We start from the raw sequence: 26,421 nt of genomic DNA, 5'->3' as shown, positions 1-26,421 counted from the left end.
GGCTGGGTTAGCACCTGCTACAAACAGTAAGCCAGTTTAAGCTGAGACTAAACAGTATGGCTGGGTTAGCACCTGCTACAAACAGTAAGCCAGTGTAAGCTGAGACTAAACAGTATGGCTGGGTTAGCACCTGCTACAAACGGTAAGCCAGTTTAAGCTGAGACTAAACAGTATGGATGGGTTAGCATCTGCTACAAACAGTAAGCCAGTGTAAGCTGAGACTAAACAGTATGGCTGGGTTAGCACCTGCTACAAACAGTAAGCCAGTGTAAGCTGAGACTAAACAGTATGGCTGGGTTAGCACCTGCTACAAACAGTAAGCCAGTGTAAGCTGAGACTAAACAGTATGGCTGGGTTAGCACCTGCTACAAACAGCTACTAAGCCAGTGTAAGCTGAGACTAAACAGTATGGCTGGGTTAGCACCTGCTACAAACAGCTACTAAGCCAGTGTAAGTTGGCGCTACACAGTATGGCTGCTACAAACTAGATGTGATGCTGTGAGATATATGACACTAGTTGTGTTGCTGTGAGATATACGGAACTAGTTGTTTTGCAGTTAGACATTTGAAACTAGTTGTGGTGCAGTGAGATATATGAAAAGTGTTGGGTTGGTGTGAGATATATGGAACTAGTTTGGTTGCTGTGAGATATATGAAAAGAGTTGTATTGTTGTGAGAAATATGAAACTAGTTGTGTTTCAGAGAGATATATGGAACTACTTGTGTTGCTGCGAGATATATGAAAAGAGTTGTGTTTGTGTGAGATACATAAAAAGAGTTGTGTTTCAGTGAGATATATGGAACTACTTGTGTTGCTGAGATATAATAGTTGTTTTGCAGTTAGACATATGAAACTAGTTGTGGTGCAGTTAGACATATGAAACTAGTTGTGGTGCAGTGAGATATAGAACTAGTTGTGTAGCTGTGAGATATATGAAACCAGTGTGAGTCTATGGGATATAGTGGACATTGCAGTCTAAATTCCTAAGAACTCCGAAAACATCTATTTTTGCCTTTAATGCATTTTTTGTGGCATTATATACTAACTGTCTGCAGTAAAAACCTGTCTTCCACTGTCTGCACACAAAGATAAAAAACAGTCTACATTAGCTCATATCACTGTTGTTATTAAAAAATAAAAATAAAAAACACAGAAAAAAAAGTGAAAATACTGAATAAAAATGTACCAGCATCAAAACCTTTCAATTTTTTCATATTATTTAGAGTACTATTCTGAAAAGTATTACATATTAATGGGCAAACTCAAACACGTAAAAAAACCACTCTCCAGATAAAAGCCATGAACAAGTAGATGTATGAAATCAGTACATGTTTAACCATACACAGTGGAAATAGGGTCTCTTTATAGTAAAGAACACTCATATCAGTGGGAGAATTTGACAGGAACAAACACACAGTATGAAGGTCAGACAAAGCTGTAGAAGGGTCACATACAGCTGAAGGAAGGTCAGACACAGCTGTAAGAGGGTCAGACACACAGCTAGTACCACCCACTGTCAAAAAAAACCTCAACAGGAGAGAACCACTAAAGAAAATTCACCCCCAACACTCCATCACACATACTCCACCAAGCAGCAGGTCTCTGATAAATTCATAATTGCGGCATATTTTGAAAGAGAAATATTGATTTTCTTATGACTGCTACAAAGTATTTGTTGACTTATAACTTTTTATACATCCCACAGTGGCCCTGTCGCCATATGTGCAGAAATGTCAAGTCCAGAGTTATATCCCTTAGGCATGGCATGATCTAATATTTGAAAGTTCTAATCACAGTTTTATCATCAGTGTTATGAGATTCATGCTAAAATAGTTAAGCTGCCATTTTTTTATTTGAATATTGATGCAATCATAGATATTTAAAGTTGACAATGCATCACAATAAATTACTGAACAACCCTAGTAATGTTTACTGCCAAAGAAATGTTGACATTTATTGAGATCACAACAGTCAGATTTACTAACATCCCTGCTTTTGGAAACTTGTCACTAAATCAGGTCTTTTCGCTTGAGATAACAATAACAAAACCCATCAATCACTATGTGATTATAGGTTACTGGCAGACTTAGGGGAGGTAACTCTGAACAGTAGTTTCAGACGACTTGGAATATAGGGCCACCTGAATACTAATATTTTGTACAAAATTTCGGAAGAAAAACTGTTATCACTTCAACAATTTGTATGTAGGTGTCGTGTTGGGTAGATGAATCACTCGCACAGGGACAGCTTCAAAGCAATGTGGAGTTAAACTGGAGTAAAACTGTAGAAAAGGATCATAACCTCTTGCGCCTCGGGCTTCTAGAGGAGAGAAGAAATAACATCATTAGTTGTCAATCACATATACTCAACAACAAAAGTTAGGGGTCATGAATATCAATGGGGATATGCTTTACTTTTCAAGTTGACAAAATTTCACAATTTAATTTAATTTTTCATAATTTCTGGGGGCGATGATGCTTTTAAGTGGGGTTCATATCCATTTTGTTCTGCTACAGGGGGTCATCAGTTTCGTACACATGAACAATGAGATGATTAGTACTTTTGTACGCTGATATGTACATGACATGCAAGGGCGTCCCTTAATTTGTACATGATTTTTAGTTTTCTTTGGGTCATATGTACATATAATACATTCTTCTCCATAAAACACACACCTCCCCCAGCCATAGATTATGAATGTTTATAATCTTTAACATTATCCTGAGTGATCATAGTATTCATCTGACAAGAAGGAGCAGACATTAAAAAGCAGCAGGCTTTAAAAACCATTGTAAACTAAAAGCCACTGTAATCTGATTGGTTGAAAAACATGATCAAATGGTATTCCCTGCAAGAATATTCGCTGTGTATTGATTGCTTTGTTGTGTCATCAACAGTGATGACGTCATTCAAATCATATTGTGACATAAAGTCAGAATGATAGCACAAATAAGCAAGTCCAGATGCTACTGTGAAAACCAGCTGAAACAGCTAGCTGATGACACTTCACTGCTGTACCCGTACGTGATATAAACAAGTGCAGACAGTTAACCCTTTGGTTTACTTTTTTGTTTACAGTGTCGATAAACATCATGAGTTGGCCAATTCCCATGTGTTATTGAGTATTTGCAGCACAGGAATATTTCATTTGAAACCTCCGGCTGACGCTGCAGGTCCCAAATGTCTTCCTGTGCTGCAAATACTCAATAACACCTGGAAATTGGCCAACACAATCATGATGTTTATCTCCTAAAAGTTACATTTAATTTTGTGACTCTGACTGTTCCAAAACTATCATCATCCGGCAACACACTCTCAATTTGGAAAATAATCGTTTTGGAATCATTTATTTCACATTTCTCCATGTGGTCGTATGGTTGTTCGTTTTGTTACAAATCTGTATTTGAATGAAGATTGAGAGGCTCTGTGTTCAGATGAAGATGAAGGTCCCTAACTAGGTCAGTCAGATCAGCAGATCAGTGACTGACAAACACAGAAGCACACAGAGCATGTACATAATGAATCTCCTTCAGTGACGCCACAACAGACGCCACTCCAAATACATCAGGGAACATGAGTAAGTGAGTGAGTTGGGTTTTATGCCACTGTTAGCAACATTTCAAAAATATTAATGCGGGAGATACCAGAATGGGCTTCACACATTGTACAGATAAGGGGAATCAAACCCAGGTCTTTGGCATGACAAGCAAACACTTCAACCACTATGCTACCCCACATTGGGACAGACCATCTGTCTGTTAATCTTCTAACCCATTACATATTTTTATCTACAGGGTCACTGAAAATATTAATGGCAAAGAAAATGATAACGATGATAAATTCAACTTAAAATTCATCAACATACATTCCCCAATGGGAGAACATGACATCAGTATTGTCATGGTGTGTTTGCTGTTTGCTGGTTTCATTTCAACCCATGATGCCTGTGTTTGATGAAAGAATGACTGACAATGATCCTCTGACTATTGCGATAAATTTTGAAGGATGTTTTGAATCAATAGCTTCAGTATTGAAAAAGGAAGCCAAGAAGTGTCCAGTCTGATGGACAGTATTTTTTCAGAATAGTAAGACAAAGACAATGTATATATGATGCAGTTAATCATGGCGTCCCTTTCTTGACTCAGGTGGGGTAGCTGTTGCCCTAGCAACGACAGGCAATCCCATATCTTCCATGTCAATACTGAAAGTCAGGGCCTCATGAATTGGCATTCTCAATGACTGAACATTGTAACATTGGAAGCAAAAAAAATAAACATTAGTATCAATACACTGTGATTATTAGACTGAAACTTAATTACACAACTCTGACATACATCATAACAACTTCATAACATTGTATTCAGCTATATTCACCCATAAAAAAACAGCCTGTAAATCACATGTATTGAGCCTTGACCACACAATCCAGTGACTGACATTGTGAGCAACAATCCAAACATCGGGTCATGATGGCCCCGGTCACGGAACCTGTCCACCAAACCGCTCGTGTTCACACGGTTCAACTCCTAGCAGGAATAATAACTAACTACAACTAGAAGTGTTCCAGCCTGAGTACAGGACAAGACAGTCAGCTACAGAAGTGGTGTATCCCACGTTCCAAACACAAATACAAAATATATAAAAAAATATAACCTATATAGTCAAATCAAAGTGTTTCCATGACAAAACAATTTCAAAGACAATAAACAAAGCAAACTGTCTAATTCTAATGAATATCCAAAACAAAAAACACGGGTGAAAAACTTACTTAAACTGAAAGAAAAGAAATAATACAGATTTCAGCAGAGACCATATAATAGATTATATGGTCTCTGATTTCAGCAAAAATATCTAAAAGTGGCAAGGACTTTCTACAAAGCAAAAGTAAATGACTTAAAAAGTTACAGTGTTTGAACCAAGCTGCAAATATGCTAAAGACAAAGTAGTCTAGGTACATACATGGCTGCTTCAACTAATGACCCACATTTATATGTTCACAGGATTGCATGGTGGCAGGCTGACATTTATCAATAAATATCTACTGATATTTAATTCTGAAAACACCCAACAAATGCTGTTATTTAAAAAAATGTTACATAGAAGACATACACTGACCTGTCCCACATACACTATACTCAAGGTATTTTAAACTGTTCAGGAAATTGATTACATATCAGACTATCAGTGGAAGGGAGATAACTCTGCCTGTAGTTGTGAATCTATTTCCCATCTTGCAGCCACTGTACATGTCTAAAACTCACTCTATTGAATTTCTTGCAGTAAACCAAAGCAGTGACTTTTTGAAATAATATCTATTGAAGAAATGATTAAGAAAACATTTTTGTTAAAAAGTAGTCTAAGCTATATCCTCATTTGTACTCTAAACCTGAGGCAGATTTAAGAAAATACTTCTTTATAGCAAGCTTAGCGAGATAAAAACAAGGTGTGACTTGAACTACTGAACCTTGACCAAGTCTGGTATCGTTTGTTACCATCCCAATCTGACCTCCACAAGAGGTACTACTTGAGATCATGAGATCTCCCCTTGGAAATAGTCACAGCACACTGCTTCCTAAACCACTGTGACATCACAGTGACACCACAGTGACATCACAGTGACATCTCCAGTCTCTCAACCAAAGAAGCCTGTTACCTAAACTGTCTAACCATCTACAGGCACCAGAGACTGGTGTTTATCCAAGTCAAACCATGTACTGCTCAGACAGACAGCTAGTGCCATTAAGTTAGCTAATCCGTACATCTACTCTACATCCAAACCTACAACGTGTCATGCAAGAAAGCCACCCAGTTCAACTCTAGTCATGCATTAGACTGTTGCAGATTCTACCTCAAGCTGTCAACCTGTTTCGAAGCAAATATGTTCTAGTGAAGGAATTTTGGTAAATGGTTTGTCTGGGTTGCTCACCTGGAGAAATGTTCTATAACAACATCTGGGCTGAAATATCATCATTACAGTTTTACTGGGCCATAAAGTAGCTCTTCTCTTACATAACTGAAAATTACCTTGCTAACAAATATAGCACATCTTGCATAACTTAGGTCTGTTATGATAATTGTTTGTTTGCTGTTTAACACCACACTCAACAATATCCCAGCTATATCACCATGGTTTGTAAATAAGAGAGTCTGGACCAGACAATCCAGTGATCAACAGAATATGCATCAATCAATGCAAATGGAATACAATGACCTGTGTAGAGCAGGTTGTAAACATATCAAATCTTTAACATGTAATGCTTCATCAGTGACAATACAATAAAATTCTCCCCATTAATAGCAATATTGTCTATATCGGGGAGTCCTATTCAGTGAACATCTTCATCAGATAAGTTTAGTTTAAGAATAGCATAGACTGATGGCGTCCAATTCGGGTGTGTCTTCATTAGATAAGTTTAGTGACCTCTTAGGAAAAGTAGAGACTGCAGGAGTCCTATTCAGTGAGCGTCTTCATTAGCATCATAGGAATTTGCTGTCTTCACTTTGAGGAAGAAGCAAGAATGTTAAAAACAACCTGGATCATTAGCATCAGGGATTTATCTAGGATTTTAAAATTAATTACCTTAGCAGCCAAAAGAAACTATTCTTTTCAAAATAAGGATTTCTGTTAAAGCTGGTGATATTTTAAATTAACTTGACTGAAAAACTAACAACTATAGCCATTTAAACTTCTCTGTGGAGCTACTGTCGGCAATATAAAACACCCCTCTACGATGCCGTAAAACTGGCAGTCATTTGACAATGACAACATGTACCTTCTACAGACGTTGGTTGCAGTCATTTAGGCCAACTATAGCAAGGTGGGGTTGCACAAAATGACTTCAGTACTAAGACTATTGCATATGTTAAGCTCTGCATGTTATGATCACCTTCATGCCAAGACTGTCATAGGTCTATGTTAAGGTCTGCGTGTTATGATCACCTTCATGCCAAGACTGTCGTAGGTCTATGTTAAGGTCTGCATGTTATGATCACCTTCATGCCAAGACTGTCATAGGTCTATGTTAAGGTCTGAACGTTATGATCACCTTCATGCCAAGACTGTCATAGGTCTATGTTAAGGTCTGAATGTTATGATCACCTTCATACCAAGACTGTCATAGGTCTATGTTAAGGTCTGAACGTTATGATCACCTTCATGCCGAGACTGTCGTAAGTCTATGTTAAGGTCTGTGTCACAATCACCTTCATGCTAAGACTGTCACCTTAGTGCTAATATCGCTTTGTACAACTGCACCTTGATCTAGATAAATCCCTGTGAGAGTTGACCTGTTAGTGTTCAGCTAATGTATAGGGACAAACAGGAAACTAAATCAGAATCTCAAGGACTCTTGTCAATAGAGCGAGCGAGTGACAGTTCAGAAATCTAACTTGTCATGCACAACTTACTTTCAAACATCAACTGTCCAATAAACGATTTGAAAACACCTAAATAAAACCATCAGATCATCACAACAGATTCTGTTTCAAAAGATCTCAAAGTTAATGTTACCAGTATGTCCTAAATATATATCCCTGGAATGTAGTTAGTGGTACACCTTTTATGGCATCAGCCATCATGCTCAGGGTCATACAGATATAAGGAATACAGAGCTTGGTCAGCTGTAATTGGTGAAAAGCTTTTTCAATATTGTGAACAAATTACAAAACTAACCCTAAAAAACAATGACACATTCATAGAAGCAGTAAACGGAATAAACGATTAAAAATAAAAATTAGCTCCACACACAAATAATTAGCTATGACAAAATGACAATGAATACCATCACTGCATATGTCCTGCTAATGTACACTACATCTGGCACAGGTAGGTAGTTCTGACTAATACAGGAACATCAGAACACAAGACCTACCTTTCTTGGTGCCGCCTTTGTCATCTTTTTCTTTCTTTGTCCCTCCCTTCTTGTCCTCCTCTTTGGCTTTGGGGTCCTGCAAAGCGTGGCAAGTGTTACAATCCTTGTACTCTTATATCTAACACTGTCAGTATAGTATGAAAACTCGTGCAACTGGTCAGTATACTCATATATCATCCATGTCTGAACTTATGCAACTGTACAGCAACTAACTGCTCTACTAACACTTTTATCCATGTTTGTATCAACAGTACTTTATTACCATATTGTATCATCAGTACGGTATTACCAACATTCTATCACCAGTACTGTATTATCAAGATTGTATCACCAGTATTGTATAACCATTATTGTATTACCATTACGGTATCACCATCACTGTATTATCAATACCATATTACCAATACTGCATTACCAGACAGTATTACAGTGACGTATTACCAGCTTCAATTCCAGTACTATATTAACAGCACCGCATTTCCAATGTTGTATTTACCAGTACTCAAGGGTTAAAAAATCCCATTGCCCGACTTGTTCGCTGACTACTAGATAATTTACACTTATGGTTTCAAAATGCAAATAATCTTGGATTTCATTTCATATCTGCTCATAATGCACCTATTTAAGTTAGCACTAACAATAAAATAGAGCTAGTAGAGAGTGAAATTATCACTCTTAGATAAATAGTCCAGTAAACATTAACATCACGCATTGGCATAAAATCAGGGCAAGTGGAAAATTAGTCTGGACATGTTACTTTCTTGAAGTCACTTGTCCTGTGGCCAGTGGCTTTTCAAAATATTTTTGAACCCCTGGTACTGCATTACCAATGCTGTATTACCAGCTTGAACATCAGCACTGCATAACCAGTACTGCATTACCAATGCTGTATTACCAGTATTGTATTACAATGATGTATTACCAGCTTGAAAACCAGTATTGTATTACCAGTACTATATTACCAATACTGTAATACCAATAGTGTACAACCTGTACTGTATTACCAGCTTGTATACCAGTACTTTTACCCTTTTCAGTACTAATACAATACTGGAACACTACATTTGACACATATCAGTTGACTGCAAGAGTCCAAAGTCAGGGAGGTACCTTATTTTTTTTGGCAGATGGCTTGTCTCTCTTAGACTTGTCCTTGTCTGTGTGAGAGCTGCTACGTACACTGCCAGGACGGTCCTTGGAATCTGCTCTGCGACTCGGTGGTGGCTAGGGGTGAACAGTGCACAGTGAACAGTGAACACAAGCATGCTGACACCATTGAATATCAACCGCAATCCGTTTGATTTCATTGAGACCGATGAATTGTTCACTACCACAAAATCCAATACTTCCAACAAAACCAAATTTTGCACAGTCACATAAAATCAACGGACCAACTCTGAAGATTTGTCTCATAATTTTGCCCCCCCACCCTAAAAATAAAAACTTGTTTAACAAATGATCATTATTTTGTTTGCACAAGTATTACTAAAACTCACTCTAACTTTCAGAATGTACCAGTGAATGCCCCATCATCTATACACCCAACAGCCTTAGAGCCTTACAGTCATACAGTCTTACAGTCTTACAGTCTTACAGCCTAACAGTCTTACAGTCTTACACTTTTACAGCCATACAGTCTTACAGCCTTACAGTCTAACAGTCTTACAGGCAGTCAACAAAGACCTATCAAAGGGAGGTAATTCATCTTACAAATAGTAGATTCTCGATTTCGATTTCGATTTCTCAAAGGTAACATGTGTAAAGGAGAGTTGGTGGATGGGTAATCATGTACCTATGACACTTTCTTATGCTTTAATCCTGACACAACGGAAACACACCATATCTCCTCAGGTCAACTTTCTCATCGTACTATAGATAATCCCCATCATCTGTACCCTCCTGAATGACTTTCTCAGAAACATTCCCCTGTTCTCCAGCAGTGAATGGATAAGTTGGAAAAGAGGGCAGTAATTGAAAGATTTCTTAATCTCTGAAAGGTTGATACTCCACAGGGATTTGAGAATGAGAATTTAGTGCACACTGATCCACTAGGCCAGGTTTCCAATGTAGTGCTGTGGCCATGCATTAGTGGGTGTTTTTGTGAATAAGAAGGGAGTACTAACTATTATTATTACTTACAGATTTATTTCTCTCTGGAGAACCTTTCTCTGAGATGAGACGACGACGTTCCACCACCTCTTCATGTGTCAAAGGAAAACGAGACAGAGCCTACAAACAAAATACATCCTATACCAGTAATCCCACTCACAAGGTGACCCCTTGTAAAATCTTTAACTCAATACCATTCAAAAAATGTAGGGGACAATGCATTTACAAGATTGATAACATGCAGATGATTAAGTTAATGAGGAAACAGATATTACTTTTTTTCATACACATTGACACTGGCTGGTGGTATGCTCGCAAAATGGAATATCCCCTACTTCTTTTTAATAGAGAATGAAGTACATCACACAAACAGCCCCTATATTCTAAATGTTTTAGGTGACCCCCATAATTTCTTCAACACTGACAATCGGACGCTGGGTGACATCCTCAGGAGAATCTAAAAGTTACACCGACAGAACTATATTCAGGCATCTTAACCCCATGCATGAAACACCGCCACTTCCAGTCTGTGAAACACTTTAAACATTTTGCTAGCTATGCCTGAAAGTTCCCAGCCCACAAAATATGTCACTAGTCTGAAATTTGAATGTAGACATGGGCTTATTCATTAAGCTGCTGATATGTCCGTGAGTGATATATTGAAAAAATGACCCCATGAAAATTTCACGAGCAAGTTGGGCCAAGGACTTTCACGATTTACTAGCCTGACTTGATTTTTACTAGCTACAGACTAGTGGGCCACAAGTGGCTATTTCGCACACTGCCCCACCGAAGTCTTCAAACAGTGTAACTGTGCCCATACATCCACTATGTACATATTCTGTATCACAATCATAACAAGAGAACGTGTCTGATATTATGTGACCTTTGAACCTAGTGAAGCCAAGCACACTGACCTCTGCTATTTTCTTCACACCCTTATCTCCGATATGGTTGTTGGCCAGGGAGAGAGATAGCAGTGTCCTGTTCATCCTCAGTCCCTGGAACACAGAACAGAGAACACTGTCATCATGATGATACCAGCTTTGTTATTTGTTCTTTTGTTGTATGACAGTTTGTAAAAACTCAAGTTAGAGCCAGACAATCCAGTGATTAGTGAATGAGTTCAGTTTTACACAACATTCAATAACAGCTGCGGCTGTAATTTATGATGTCTGAACCAAACTATCCAGTGATCAACAGCATAAACATTGATACACACAACCTGACCACCTCATCCTGTTAGTCCCCTCTATGACAGGTAATGGGTTAATAATAGTAGATAGTTTTGTCACCTTCACACATTCAACATATGTACAACATGAATAGAGTTATCTCCCTTCAATCATTGAACATTTCCCACCCACACAACTACCCACACCGATACACCCACACCGACACACCCTTTATCCGTTACATGTGAGATTTCTCCAGAAATTACCCCAGCTAGATGCTCTGCACCAACGTCTGTAATTCGGTTACCGGCCAGGTTGAGAGACAAGAGCTTTGTGTTGAAGCGTTTGGCAGTACCCAGAGCCTTGCCAATATCCTCAGCAGCTGCGTCAGAGACAGCGCAATGTTGGAGTGAGAGAAGCTGAACACTGAAAGGAAGGAGTGAGCGAGTGAGTGAGTAAGCTTGGCTACATGATTTGTCAACGAATCTACGAAATATAACAGTTTTGGCTAATTTAGGTGAGAGATCTCTACACAAGTATCAAAACCAAATGGTGTCAATGGATGACTACAAAGATGAGAAGGAAGAACAGAAGATAGAGGAAGAGATGGAGCAAGAGGGAGGGGAAGAAAAGGAGGAGATGGACATAAAGGGAAAGAAGAGATGGAGGAAGAGATGAGGAAGAGGGAGGGGAAGAAAAGGAGGAGATGGACATAGAGGGAAAGAAGAGAAGGAGGAAGAAATGAGGAAGAGGGAGGGGAAGAAAAGGAGATGGACATAGTGGGAAAGAAGAGAAGGAGGAAGAGATGAGGAAAAGGGAGGGGAAGAAAAAGAGATGGTCATAGGGGGAAAGAAGAGGAGGAAGAGGGAGGGAAAGAAAAGGAGGAGATGGACATAGAGGGAAAGAAGAGATGGAGGAAGAGATGAGGAGGAGGAGATGTGGTGGTGATCTGTAAATAATCAAGACTGGACCAGACAATCTAGTGATTAACAGCATGAGCGTCAAACTATGCAATTGGAGTATCTTGACATGCGTCAACCAAGTGTCAACCAAAGGGAATGTAAGTAGATGAGGAGGAAGAAGAGGAGGATGCAGAGGAGGAAAGGAGATTGGAAGAAGAGAAGGAAGAGGGGAGGGAAAAGAGGAAACTGTGGAGGAGGGGAGGAAGAAGCATGGCAGGGGAAACAGAAGAAGGGAAGGAAAAAGCAGAGGGAAAGGGGGCAAGGGGAAAAGGAAGAAGAGGAGGAAGGAGCAGAGGAAAGGGAAAAAGACTAGGAGAAAGAAGATGCAGTGGAGGAAGAGGTGGAAAGGGAAAAGCATTAACTGGATGAAGTGGAGGAGGAAGAAGCAGAGAAAAGAGAAAAGGAAGAAAAGTAGGAAGCAAAGGAGGAAGAGAAGGGAGAAGAGAAGTAAGAGAGGAGGAAGAAGAGAAAGCAGATGAGAAAGGGGAAAGGAAGGAGAGAAAAAACAAGGAGGGAGGAGGAAAGGAAAGGGGAAAGGTCTTCTACTGGTGCTGTCTCTCCTCCTTACACCCCCACCCCAATGCACATCCCCTTACCTGCTGTCATCATCCACCAACAGATGCCAGTTCTCTTCACCTTCCTGTATACAGTTCCCATCCAGGATCAGGTTCCTACAAAAGACAATCTTATCTACAGTCCCTCACACAACATATCAAGCAACAGACAATCTCATCTACAGTCCCTCACACAACATATCAAGCAAACAGACAATCTCATCTACAGTCCCTCACACAACATATCAAGCAACAGAAAACCTCATCTACAGTCCCTCACACAACATATCAAGCTACAATCTCAACTACAGTCCCTCACCAAATATATCAAGCAACAAACAATCTCATCTACAGTCCGTCATTCTACATATCAAGCTATAATCTTATCTATTGTCCCCCACCCAACGTATCAAGCAACAGACAATGTCATCTACAGTCCCTCATCCTACATATCAAACTACAATCTTATCTACAGTCCCTCACCCAACACATCAAGCAAAAGACAAACATATCTAGCACTGACAGATTCAGTATCAAATGTAGGTCGTGCAATGTCTGTGGTTGTTTCACATGAAAGTAAGTAGTATTGCTGCTGTGTGTTTCACATATATATACCCAAGTCAAGGTCACACAAACCACTGGTCGATATAGTGAGCAGCATTCCCTGCTAGGTACGACTGCACAGAATCCACCTAGTTGCTGATCACAGACAGTCAGGACACATTAATCCAAACAGTGCCATTGTTCATAAAAGATGATCCAATACTGAAATGTTCAGTTTGCTGAAACAAGTCCAGTACACCACACTACAGCACTGTTGCTTCCCTTTCACCCATCTGACAGAGACAAAGCAATGCATACATGTATCAAAGACCTTATTACACATAACACCTTGGATATTTTTTGTCATTGTGATTGACAAGTAACAAATGAGGCTGATCTTACTTTGACATGGTGTGTATTTTTATATAAAAAAACAACTATTACAGGTTTTGCTCAAACTAACACAAAGTGTAACTTCTTAATTATTGAAATCACAAACTCATTACTTGTTCAGCTCATATTAATTGTCACTGATGTTTACCAAACATGAGGTAGTTCATTCCCATTATGACTACTCCCAGTGTGACTACCCGTCCAATACACAACCTGTTCCAGTCAAGTGGTCATTAATTACTAGCTCCCTCCCTTCCATCTGGTAGCCTGTTCCACCGACATTTATAAACAATTATAGCTATACCAGATTCATACAATATTTGAGTGTTGTTGAAACTTGTAATCAATAAAGCAGTAATAATGATGTATATCAATCAAAATTATGGCTGTATCTTAAAAGATATATGGAAAAATTATGTAACTTTGCAAGTTTTTGTGCTTTGATATACTTGTTCCAAATATGGCTGGTGTGTTTTGAAGTTCGTAAAATTGGCAATTCTACATCTTATTACGGTTCATGGCGAATCAGGCAGAATCTATCTGCGCTTACAAGTAGTTACATGTGTGATCTCATTTTGGTGTAAATTTTCATGTCCACAACCAAACAAGGAAACCTGCCTTATTTCTGACTAATTATATACATATATAACAATCATATACATATATAACAATTATATACATATATCACTGCTTGGGTTGTAATTGGGTTAAAGAGTAGACAAACTGGGAATAATCAGCTGTACATGTACAGTACATTATTACACGTGGGGGTGCTCCATCATATGTTTATGTTCATCTGCAGTCAAACTGGGAGTAGTCGTAATGGGAAGATACCAGTGAGGCTAGCTATTGTTTGGCAATATGGATACAGTATGTACAGCCAGGATTAATGAACCAAAAGCAAGCACAGTTAGCTAATCCATTACCGATAACTGATGTTTGGAATCAGAGACTGAACAATCGGATTAATGAATCAACAACTGATGTGTGTGTACAGTAAACAAGATAGTTAACAGCTTGAATCAAACGCAGCTTGACTGTACTAAGTTATCATAACCTATAGTGAGTTTGTGCAGTGTTTCTTGAACCCAGGGCATTGGAGTAACCTTGTGGTTAAAGTGTTTACTCATCACGCCAAAGGCCAGGGTTCGATTCCTCACATGGGTACATTGTGTGAAGGCTAATTACTGGTATCAACTGCTGTGATATTGTTGAAATATTGCTACAAGTGGCGTAACACTAGACTCACTCGCTCACTCACTCACTCGCTCACTCACTCAAGTTGCCAAATTCCACATAGCCAGTCAGAACAGTGTCATTCTGTGTCACATTTAGGATCAGCCAATGATAATCCACAGCCCCCTTATCAACATTTTCACCTACATAAAACAAGAGTCATCAGAAGATAACATATCCCCCACATATTTGAAAGAACAAATCAACAGACAGTTACTTAAAGTCCAGCGTGACAATTTTTTTGGACTAAGTCTGAACTGTTTTCATGGAAACCAGGAAAAATAGAAGTGACAAAAACCTGCAAATAGCAAAGAGCACAACTCTGGGATCTGCCTCACATTTATACCAAGTTTTGTTGAAAGATATTAAAAAGTTTTTGAGTTATGCTCCAGAAACACCCCACCCCATGAAAATGCATCTGTGATAGGCGTCTAAGAAACCAGAAAAACCAATGATTAATAAAATGAGCAACACACAACACAATCAGGATACAGTAACACACAATGAAAGAAGTCACTGATCCATCACACATACAGCAACACTGATTGCTAAGGAAGTATGGTACCCTGGAATCCCCACAGAGGTGAATCCCGGAGGCAAACATCTACCATCACTACTTACTTGAGATTCATACAGAGTGGCATGAAGGACGCCAAGATGGCCACAGTCTCTCCAGTCAGTCCAACCTGCCATAAACTGGGAACAGAATCAGAAACAGGACATATATACAAACGAATAATCTCCCCATAAAGTTGTGGACAAATAATGGAAAGTGTGTGCAAAATACTGTCTCTGTAGTGTTCAACGGTCTTCAGAGTCTTCCGCAGTCTTAATAGTGGTTACACGATGCCATTTAGGTAGTGGTCAAATGCAACATATGTCATATTTGGGATTTCACTTCCTCAGTAAAGTACAAGTTCTAGTACTTCTAGAGTCAGGCACCTAATCGCCAGCACACAAAGAGGAAGTGAAATCCCAAATAAGACATATGTTGCATTTGACCACTTCCTAAATGGCATAGCGTAATCACAGCTTTCGGCCGTGGGAGCCATGCCAGTTCACACTTATCAGAGGGGTACACAAAGTACGCAGTCTAGACTACCAGTTGTCCAACTTTCATTTTTGTGGAAGTCGCGGTGGCCGAGCCGGTTAGGCAGCTGACTTTGTGTGCTGGCGATTAGGTGCCTGACTCTGAGGGTGCGGGTTCATGCATGGGACTCAACAAAAAAAGTACTAGAATTTGTACTTTACTGAGCAAGAGAAATCCCAAATATGACATATGTTGCAGTCTTAATAGTGTATCAGTGAAAAAACACATGCACACACGCACACATGCACACATGCACACATGCACTCACACACACAGAGCCCCTTTTCAAAATTCCTGGATCTACCCTTGCGGTCCTTGTGTTGTGTTAAGAATAAGGTTTGAAACCTCCAGTTACATTTTCAGTGGTTGGAGATGGTTTTGATAATGATGATGATGATTTTCAGGGGGAACCCATTTTATTCTGTGGAGGTAGTGGTACACATGTACTCTGAGATGCCAAACCCAAAGTGTTGCAAATAGTAGTTTCAACGTTCAAAATTAGTAGTTGGACCATAAAATTAGTAGTCAACTAAATAATCTAAATCATGACAGATTCTGAGAAAAATAATATGATATTAATCAAGAGTGAAACTTTACCTTCACATACCTCCCACAGTAGAAACCCCAGTTATCAGCATTTAATTCAAATTTCTTCTTGCCCAGTGAGAGGTACATGAACTGTTTCTACTGCTATGGGTATGTGCTATGTGGATCTGGAAGAAACTGTTGCCATTCATGGGAGGTTATGTCCTGAAGTACTGAATTTAGCCCTTAAACAATGTGAAGACCTCTCCACATGTCTGATCGTGAACAATAACAATTTACCCTGTTAAACCTTAAGCCAGACCTTTCCCCATTCCTCACAGTGACCATTACCTCTACAGGGCCCTGGACTTTTGATTTCCTGGACAGTGTGGTCACTACCAGAACAGTGTTGTTGATTTCCTGGTGTTGGACAGTTTCAGCGGGACAAACACCCCACACCCCACACCCCACACCCCACACCCCACACCCCACACCCCACACCCCACACCCACCCACCCACCCCTCCACCCATCCAGCAGACTACTTGTGTGATTAGTAACTTTCCTGTTAAGTGAATGTTTAGCTTGTGTACTGTGAAACTCTGAATCTGACTTTTATCTATTTTGTGACTATTGTTTGTACCTACTATATGTCATTTCATGTCATCTGATGATAACGGAACAGTAGTTAATTGTTCTACCCTCATTAAACATACTGATGCCTCTATTGATTTGTCAGCATTGTCACCAAGCTTCACTTCTTTAACTGATGCAGTTGTTAGATCTCCTTTGAGAGAAAGAGGTGCACCTTTATTTCACCCTCTTCTCAGAAATAGTTTGGTTGTTTTGAGAAATCTACTGTTGACAAAACTGTCAATTTCAAAATGCCTTATGACAATGAAGGGTGTAGTGCAACCAATATTAATAAAGAGGGACAGTCCAGTTTCTTCTCACAGTATCATGGGGACAACCCTGACAGGATGGATAGAAGTGTTTGTACATACACACAACTCCTTACTTTTTGAGTGCCTGTTTAGGATAAGCCTTGTTTTGTCACATGCACCATCAGCTATGGCTTGACAGTTTTGTACCATTAGACAGGAAAGGACCTCAACACTGGTATATTTGGTATATTTGGTATATTTGGTCTGAATTCAGTGCAATTCTTTCTGACTACGCGGACGACTCTGTTACTTTCACTCAATGAATGTGGCATAGTCACTATACATTTCATGACTGCACTAAAATTCCTTTTCTGGTATCTGTTCTATCAGTGACCACTGAACATCAGTTCTGTCAGCAGTGGTAATTTCATCACCAAACTTGTCAACTTGAAATCTTATAAATTGTAATTCCTGGACATCTGAGCAAGACACATTGGAGTCTGTGTCAAACAGATTTGAAAACTTGCTAGCAAAATACATCAAAAGATCAAAAGATGCAGTCTTCCTTAAAGTGATGTCTGCAACTTGAGCATGAAGAGGAATGTCATCAGACTATGAGAATTTCTTCGCAATGTACTGGCAGGCAGAGGTATAAAATCCTCACACACTCTTGAAAAAGGCATCTTCTTCATGCTGTTTCATCTTGTGAGACTTGATCTGTTCTTGAAGATACTGCCTGGCCTTTGAGCCTATAACAACTTCCTCTCTTTTCCTCTGATTCTTTCTTTCAGAAAAATCAATGTCAGCTAAACACCTTGCTTTGGAAATTGTTTCTTTTCAAAAACATGATGCACAATTTGCTAAGCAATCCAAGCAACTTCCATCTCAACAGATGAATACAAGAAGCATCATTTTGCAGGAATTTGTTCAGATTGTCAAACACAGGCAGGGCACTTTTCAAAAAGAAAACAGTACAACTTTGTTGATGGGCTGTCAAACCCTTCAACAATCCCTTCAAGTCTGGTTGAGGCACTCTCTTGGCTATGCAGTTCAAATACGTCATTAAATCTGATGAATGGAAGGTATGTGAATGTTTTTGTTTACATATCCGAATTTTAATGAATTTTCGTCAAATTTTTTTAGGATATCTAGTGGACTTATATTGGCGTCGTCTGAAGTTAAAATCTGTACTGACAATGATAATATTGTAGAGGTTGGCATCTCTGTGTACTTGGGGGATCGTCACTGATTTTGTACATGACATGCAGTGGGATCAGTTACTTTGTACATAAATTATAGGGGATACACGCTTCTCCTTAAGAGCCACTATCACTCCAGCCCTAGTCTTTAATCATGAATGGTCCCTTAGTCAAAGCTGCATATAGCAACAGCTATTGGATAACACATTTTCAATTTCAATAAATTGTTGAAATAACCGACTCACTTGATTGTATGTAACCTCTCCATGGCCGGCCAGCACTGTTTGAATATGTTCATCATACATTCGTCAACCTTCCAACCTGGAACCAGAAACCATAGTTTACCTCCCTTGTCCTACACAGCCTCCCTTATACACACCCTGCATCAGAGCTTGCTCACATGCCATCTTCTGACAAACTACTCTCAACATCAACTATATACAGCCTGTTACTTCAGTGTCCATTGACCAGTGAATACACTGCATTTCCCTGAAATGTTAGCATATATGAATGTATATTTCTCATTGACAGTGTCCACATTTTCCAAACACATGAATTTATACTCTTCAAAAAAGGGCAGGGTATCTTCATTTGTTATATGTACGAATAAAAATATTTAGGAGATTTATCAGAGTCAGTCAATGTTGATGTGATATTATTGAATGTTTTGAGAGTGCATCACCATTTGCACTTCCTTACAACCACGGTTATTTGGAATGTAGTCGCTTTTGAAAGAAGATTGATGTATGGCATATAATTTGCCTGAATACGATTTTCCTTTTCAAGAATGGGACCCAATCAAGAATGGGACCCAATGCACGTGTATGGGGCTACTGCATTGTGCACATGCATTTCATGCATTGCGCTTTGGGGTGGTAATAGAGGGAAATGGCAGTGCATTCGTAAGATGTCCATCCTTGAAATGTTTGTTAACATTTAGACTTCCTTTCAAAGTTGAAAGTTCAGGATCCCCTACTATTTTTGAAGAGTATATATTTCTCAGTGACAGTGATAATATATATCCACAACAAATATATATTTCAGTGACCGTGTCCACTACAGATGAAATATACACTACAGATGTATATTTCAGTGACAGTGTCCACATATACCCACCACGGATGTATATTTCAGTGACAGTGTCCATCTTGTCAGGGTTGTCCATCTCGACCTGTATGGATGGCTTGAAGTACTCAAACTTGTCTTTCACAGTGTATGTCTTGGGAGGAGGCTCCATGGGTTCTGCAAGCCGGCAAATAGTAAATTCAGTGACAGTTACACAACCCTTTTTGTTTGTTTTTTAAACCAAACTCAGCACAACTATTCCAGTAACATCACAGCTGTCTGTAAATATATTTGAGTCTGGACCTGACAATCCTGTGACTGAACATCCTAAGCTACAATCCATGCAGTTAGGACATGGAGACAAACATCACTCAGGTCAGTCTACATCTATTTAGTTGCCTCTTATGACAAGCTGCTTGGGACGAACATCGCCACCCAAAATCCCTTTAGGTCCACATCCTCGATCGCTCCAGGGTATACGTTCCAATAAGTCTCCACTATTCCTAGAATCAACTACGGCTTAGCCCGATGAATTTATCACCTCCCTTGGCTCGCTTTTCATCGTATCAGGTGTCTTCACTGGGAAGTTGAGCGTACCAATCACAACTCACTTTCGTTTCTTAAATTTTCTAACTGATTAAACCTGGCAACACAAACTAGGCAGAGGTTCTCTGGAAGAAGTAGAAAGGTTCTTGCATACATTTTCTTAGAGTTTCAGGCCTGTCAGTATGTCTGTATGATTTACCCAAAATCTGAGTTGCACTGCAAACAAACCTTCACAGCTACAACCATTATTTTTGTTGACACTTGCAAGCTGTAAATGTTAACTGAAATGTTAAAATGTCAGCTAAACTGATGTTACTTTTGTCAGCTGGTTTCAACTGGACTTTTTGAAAATGAATTAATTACTCATTAAGTCTGATGCCTAATATTAATATAAATAATAAGACCAGACTTCCTGTAATTATAAGATTCCATACATAAAGGCATGATGCATGATTCAAATGGATAATATACAAATTTGAGTCAACAAGTGTCAAGATCAGGAACCAGCATAGTTTTGAACACAGTGTATTTAACACATCATTTTCAACCCTTATTTGAGGACTGGTAGTTTAAAGATGCAAACTTAGAAAAGGCAACAACGCAAGATGAACATAAATATACGAAATAAGGCTTAAGTAAGACTTTACAAAATCATTGAATGACCAAGCATACAAAATCTAAAACCACAAGGAAAGACATGGAAAAATAAAGTAATGATTGAAAAATAGCCACTTGGACAAGTGATGCGATCTGCATCCCTTATGGGCCTCAAAAAAAGATAAAGAAAGTAATAGAACTAGGTTTTCTCTGTGATATTTAGAAATTAGCAGATGAGAAGAAACGAAATGAAAAGAAACAAAATAAACGTTTACCACCATCCTCGTCTAACAAAGGTTCCGGGTCTGGCTCCGGGGCACTGACTTGTTTGTTTTTATCCCTTCCCTTCTCTGGTTTACCTTCCCCAGCCTGACTGGGAGATGGCGCTGGTGGCCGCGGGCGGGGTACTATTGGTGGGACAAATGTCATGTCTTGCCTGTGACACAACTCAGCAAAATCGGACTGGAACAGCCCGGTGCAGTTGTATGGCTCTGAAACAACCAAGATTCCAATACATTGTTTATGATCCTGTTGTAGCCAAGACAGAAAAACTGTCACATGAGTAGTATATGAAATGGGGGTTTTAAAACACTTTCAAGAAAAGTCTCTACAAAGCCTTATTTAGTAAATAAGGCTTTGGTTGGGTCCTTAGCTCTTGCTACTATTACCCCTACTACTTAACGTGTGTTGGAGGTAACACTGTGCCGTACGGTACGATCAATAATTCTTCTCTTACAAACCCCCTACCCGGCCCATCCCTCAAGTAGTATAAGTTAGGTTCGTCGGCTTTCATATCCACTTTATCTATGTTGTAAGTTTTGACTGACCATATAGGATCGGTGGCCCGCTTACGGCTATCACCCTCGTGTTCCCCCGGCTGGTATAGATACCTCACTAGGGCCCTATCTGGTATCTGTTTCTCCTTCCCACGCAATGGAGCGGCCGACTCTGCAACTATTGATTTTAGTTTGATAGCGTCTGCCGGTTTCTTACCGGTGAGACGGGTGACTTCATGGTTGATTGCCGACACCACCTTGGGTAACCTCGTGACCCATCCAGTCGATCGTTTTCCTGGGGTGACCATCTCCCTAGCATACTGATGGCCGAACAAGCGCTCAGCCAAAGTCCTATTAAATCTCTCAACTATGGCTTGGCTGCGATGGGCTCCGGCCGTGCCACGCCTGACCTTTGTATCGTGTTTGGCTAGCAGTTGTGACACGGCACCCATGAACTCCCGTCCGGGGTCAACTTGCAGCTCTGTTGGCCACGTCAGCGGACTGCGTTTGTATATACGTTCGAATCCTCTGGCTACCTGGGCCGAATCTTTCGTGGTCAAGGGTTCGGCTTCCTTGTAACGACTGGCTACGTCCACTACGGTTAAGGCATACTTGTACCTGTTGTCGTGGGGTAGGAACAGTAGGTCTGCCTGGTGAACGCTATTAGGTATGTTAATACCGAACCTCCTTCTAGGCACGTAGTGTGGTGCCGGCAAATAGATCTGCCACAGGGCTTGTTTTTCAAGCCACGCTTTGGCTTCCTCCGGGGGTACTCGCGCTATTTTAGCTAGCTTATCTACTGCGCTAGCTCCTTTCCAGTACCCACGCGGGCTGTAGTAAATAGCCTCAAATTTTTTCATGTCCATACGCGTATGTGTTTATCCCATCAATAGCTATCCAACGTTTAGTGTCCATAGGCGACAGGGACGTCTTGTTTATAGTCAGTCCGTATATCTTATGTCCATCACTTCTAAGTGTGTTCATTTTATGCCTAAAGGTACGGGTCTTGAACAGGGCTTCCTTGAATCTGGCGTGTTTGATGTGTTGTTTCACCACATACTTCCTAACCCCCTTAGCCTTCCGGATCTCACTATTGTCGGCTTTCAGTATGGAGTACATCTTAGGTCTCAAACCTATGTACTCGGCTATGGGCGTGCCAGCACACTCGTCCTTCATCTTACCTAGGACCTTTTTATTTACCGTACTGTGTATGGCATGGGTCTTAGGGTAGTCGCTGGTGTCGTATAAATCGAGGTGTTTTTTCATGTCCTCGTACACGTCCTCGGTTCGAATTTCCATCAGCAGGGAATCCGTGTCAGTGTACAGCACTTCACACCTGTCGCCGTACTGTTTCTTGAGCTCGTTGTAGTAAAAGTCGTACATCAGGTGTTTGGATAAATCGAGGATGCTCATCCCCACGTAAACAGGCCGGTTGAATTTTATGTGGCTTTTCTTCATGTGTAGGGCAACCAGGTTGTCTGTGAATATCTTACTACGGTTGAATGCCGGACTGGCTATCAATCTCCTGAGCTTGTCTTCCTCACTCGACCGAACCAGCTTCACGGTCACGCGAAGGTTCTCCATAGTCTTACCAAACACCGAGTTGTTCATGAGCTTGTAGAGATTTTTCTCAAAATCACTGGTGGCTTTCTTTTCGTAGGTCTGTGTTCATTCTGATGTAGGGCTCCATCCATGGGCTCTGGTCGAACATGAGCACCCTGTGTATTTTGGTCAGCCTCATACCCAACGACAGGTACAGCTGTAGGTTGCGAAAGTGAACGATGTACTTGGTCTTATTCATTAAGTTAGGAACGAGTTTTTCAACGTCTGTCACACGCCCACCTAACAAGTTATGTTGGTACTCAGACATCCAGTCTGGGTTAACCCTCATACGTTCGGGGGCCAGGGGGTAGCTGTTGTGCGATGTGTGTAATTCCTTGGTATACTCTAAGTCAACCTCGAGGATATAACCTTTGTTCGAATCTGGTGCAACCCCCATAACATCAACGTGGGGTACCCATTCGAATCCCCCTGTAGGTAGATACTGGCTCATGGCCCAGCCGTACAGGTTGTTTGCGTCGAGGTAGAGAATGTGATTGGTTGGCTTGTTAGGATCGTAACCTTTCACGTATTGATTATTTGCTTTAGCGTATCGTTTGGATGCCATGGAAATCCCACCTCGCAAGCCTTTCTCAATGAATAGGTGCATGTCGTAATCTGTGAGCAATTCCAAATTAACTCCGGTCTTTTTAAGCAAGGCGTCCCACGACAGACCTGGGCTGGTGTAATACCATGCGGGGTCGAGTTTATACTGCTTGAAACACGTCCGCCTAAACGTCTCAAACACGTCGGCTAACAGCAGTACATCTGTCCTCAAGTACAGGTCGTGATAATCACCCAGGTTCTTACAACCCAGTTTATTCCATACGTTAGTCGCGTGCGAGTAATCATCTCGTGAGACGGACGCCTCATTCAGCTTGCTATAAAAGCAGTCAATAGGGGGTAGTCTGGTCTCGGTGAACTTGACCCAACTATCCATGTACTCATAGGGGTACACACCCTTCCTCATAAGCAGGGGTCTAGTCTCGGCGTCTGTGTATCGATCGGTGATAGGGAAGGTATTGTTGGCCTTGACCAGACTGTCGAGTGACGACAGGAGGAACTGAAACGAGTCAATGAACCTAAGTCCGTTTAAGCTGAAGGAGATGTATCTCTCCATGTTGTTGGGGATGCACGTTATATTACCATCGATTTTCGTGATGGCCTGCATGATCAAGTGTGAGTCGTACCCTCTCAAGTTGTGAAAGACAACGGGGATGTTTATTGTCTTAGGGTTGATTTTAAGCTTGAGGTTGCACGCGCTGTGAGCGGCGCCTCTATACTTACCAGTTATGTGGCAGTGATCTCTCACCGAATCACCGTTAAGTGGTGAGTCACACACGTGACAGTTAGTGCTACTAGCGTGAGCTAGCCTGTCGACTCGGGTCATACGCATGGGAGCGATTCTATACAATGCATTCCTAATAATTTTTTCTTCCTCCTGCAAACACTTTAGAAACCTTTCAGCCGCGTCAGGGCCCCTATACACTACCGGAGCTTTCGTTTCCCCGTCACAACGGACAACAATGTATCCAAACCCACAGGCTTTATGCTCGTGTGTTTTGTGGGTAAAGCTACCACCACTGGGGGGTGTGGGGGAATCCCCCACAACTAAGGCTTCGAAGTCGGCGTATATGATATAAGGCACAGACATTTGGTTCTTGTGGTTACCGAATTTTAGGATATTATCACCTTCCTTAGGCATGTCGACTCGTATGGCCGTCTGCCCCACACCTTGACAATCATCCCGGTGGGATTCTAATAAATCAGCTCGTGTGAAGCCATGTAGGCATCGTTCACAGAAGTGGGTCTTTTCTCTGTGTGCCGATTGGTCATACAACAGCCTGCTAAAGTGTTTTATCCATGTGTAGTGATACTTGTCACCTCGCTGGATCATGAATATATTGATAACTTGGCGATCCTTCACCGGGCTGACCCTGTGTACTATTGTTGTGTTACCTTCGTGCCCAAAGACATTTATAGCCAGATTATTCTGTTTTTCTACTTTAGTGATCTGGGATATGGGGGTGGGTTCATCTATACCATCCCAGTTGAGCCCATCATCCTGAGGATAATTAGAAGGCCTGTTCGGATTAGTGTCAGCTGGAAATAAGGCTGACCTGATAGCTAACCTCAGGCAATCGTTTCCTCTATTCTTAACGTTTACTATGGCATGTTTGTTCCTATAGTAGGGAGGCAAGGCTAGGTATGACCCGCCTCTGAACGGCACGTAGTTAGCTATGTCTAGATAGACATTATCGATTTTATCTACAGCCCACCCGGACCCCAAGTGTGTGTAGCGTTCTAGGTATTCTCGTATCTGCTGAAAACTGGTATCGATTGATGCGTCAATGGTCTCTGTATGTGTGACAACCTCTTGTTTACCTCGGAAGTAAGGCTGAACATATTCAGTGGCCCCTGTGGGGCCCCCAACCTGCTTATCGAGCGACATTTTCACTGTGATCTGAAACTTGATACTTCCTAGGTTATTTAGTTCCTGGTTGACCTTATCAGCTATCAGAGGCTTGATATCTGTAATGTCTATGTTTCTATCAACGTGCATGCGCCAACCTCTCAAATAGTTGCCTACAGCTCGCTCAGTGCGCACGAACTGTAGGTCAATAGCTCTATTCTGTCGTAATAATTCTACAAGCTGTGGTTTTCTCATACGGGAATACCCGCCTAAACCCAAATCGCGTGCCTCGGCTTTCAGTTGTTTTACTGTAGGCACCACCACTGGGGTATGTGATAACAATGCGGTTAACCCGGCTCTCCCCAGGTTTGAATAACCCGTGTATCCAAGCTGTTTTGCTTGAGCTTTTAATTGTGTTACCGTAGGAGGGGCTTCTAAACCTAGTAATCTCAACAATGCTGACTTCCGCATTCTAGAATACCCGATCACACCTCTCTGTTTTGCGACCTGCTTTAGCTCGCGTACAGTAGTCATAGTGTTTACACCTAACATAACCAATGTCTAATTGGGTCACAGTAAAGGGAGGTAACCCTTGATAAAACATTTATTTGGAGTCTATCTTGAGCAGTCGCCTACGTTCTTTTATGTAGTCCTTTTTATTCTCGTAGATGAGTTGATGTCTGACTACGTTCGCTCCGTGAGCTTTACATAGACAGTAGTGTCCTTTAACCCCGATACCACACACAGAACACGTGTAGTTAGGACTTCCCATATGGAAACAACAGAACCCCTGATTCCTGCATTTCCTACCACAGGCCTCGGTCTTCCCCATAAGTATGTATTCGCATCGGTATGGAGCGGGTCTCATGTTTACTTATATAGGT

At 40.7% G+C, this 26,421-nt stretch overlaps 1 protein-coding gene across 6 annotated transcripts in view; it reads right to left on the bottom strand.

The window, feature by feature from the left end:
- LOC137259952 (leucine-rich repeat-containing protein 71-like) overlaps positions 1–26,421 on the bottom strand; it is a 64,887-nt gene that overhangs the window by 16,672 nt on the left and 21,794 nt on the right. For 3 of the 6 annotated variants that reach the window (XM_067797607.1, XM_067797608.1, XM_067797612.1), the window contains exons 3-13: positions 21,025–21,240; positions 19,658–19,783; positions 18,787–18,862; positions 15,466–15,540; positions 12,715–12,789; positions 11,423–11,582; positions 10,899–10,982; positions 10,012–10,101; positions 8,983–9,096; positions 7,873–7,948; positions 2,303–2,320 (exon numbers count right to left, since the gene is read on the bottom strand). In XM_067797607.1, the coding sequence (XP_067653708.1) occupies positions 2,303–2,320; positions 7,873–7,948; positions 8,983–9,096; positions 10,012–10,101; positions 10,899–10,982; positions 11,423–11,582; positions 12,715–12,789; positions 15,466–15,540; positions 18,787–18,862; positions 19,658–19,783; positions 21,025–21,240 (1,110 nt within the window). The remainder of the gene's footprint in view (positions 1–2,302; positions 2,321–7,872; positions 7,949–8,982; positions 9,097–10,011; positions 10,102–10,898; positions 10,983–11,422; positions 11,583–12,714; positions 12,790–15,465; positions 15,541–18,786; positions 18,863–19,657; positions 19,784–21,024; positions 21,241–26,421) is intronic. The other 3 variants (XM_067797610.1, XM_067797611.1, XM_067797613.1) reach the window with 1 other exon arrangement.

This window comes from Haliotis asinina, chromosome 13 (genome assembly GCF_037392515.1).
Source record: "Haliotis asinina isolate JCU_RB_2024 chromosome 13, JCU_Hal_asi_v2, whole genome shotgun sequence".
Classification (NCBI taxonomy): domain Eukaryota; kingdom Metazoa; phylum Mollusca; class Gastropoda; order Lepetellida; family Haliotidae; genus Haliotis; species Haliotis asinina.
Note: the sequence above shows the minus strand (reverse complement) of the source record. Positions and strands in the feature narration are given on the sequence as shown.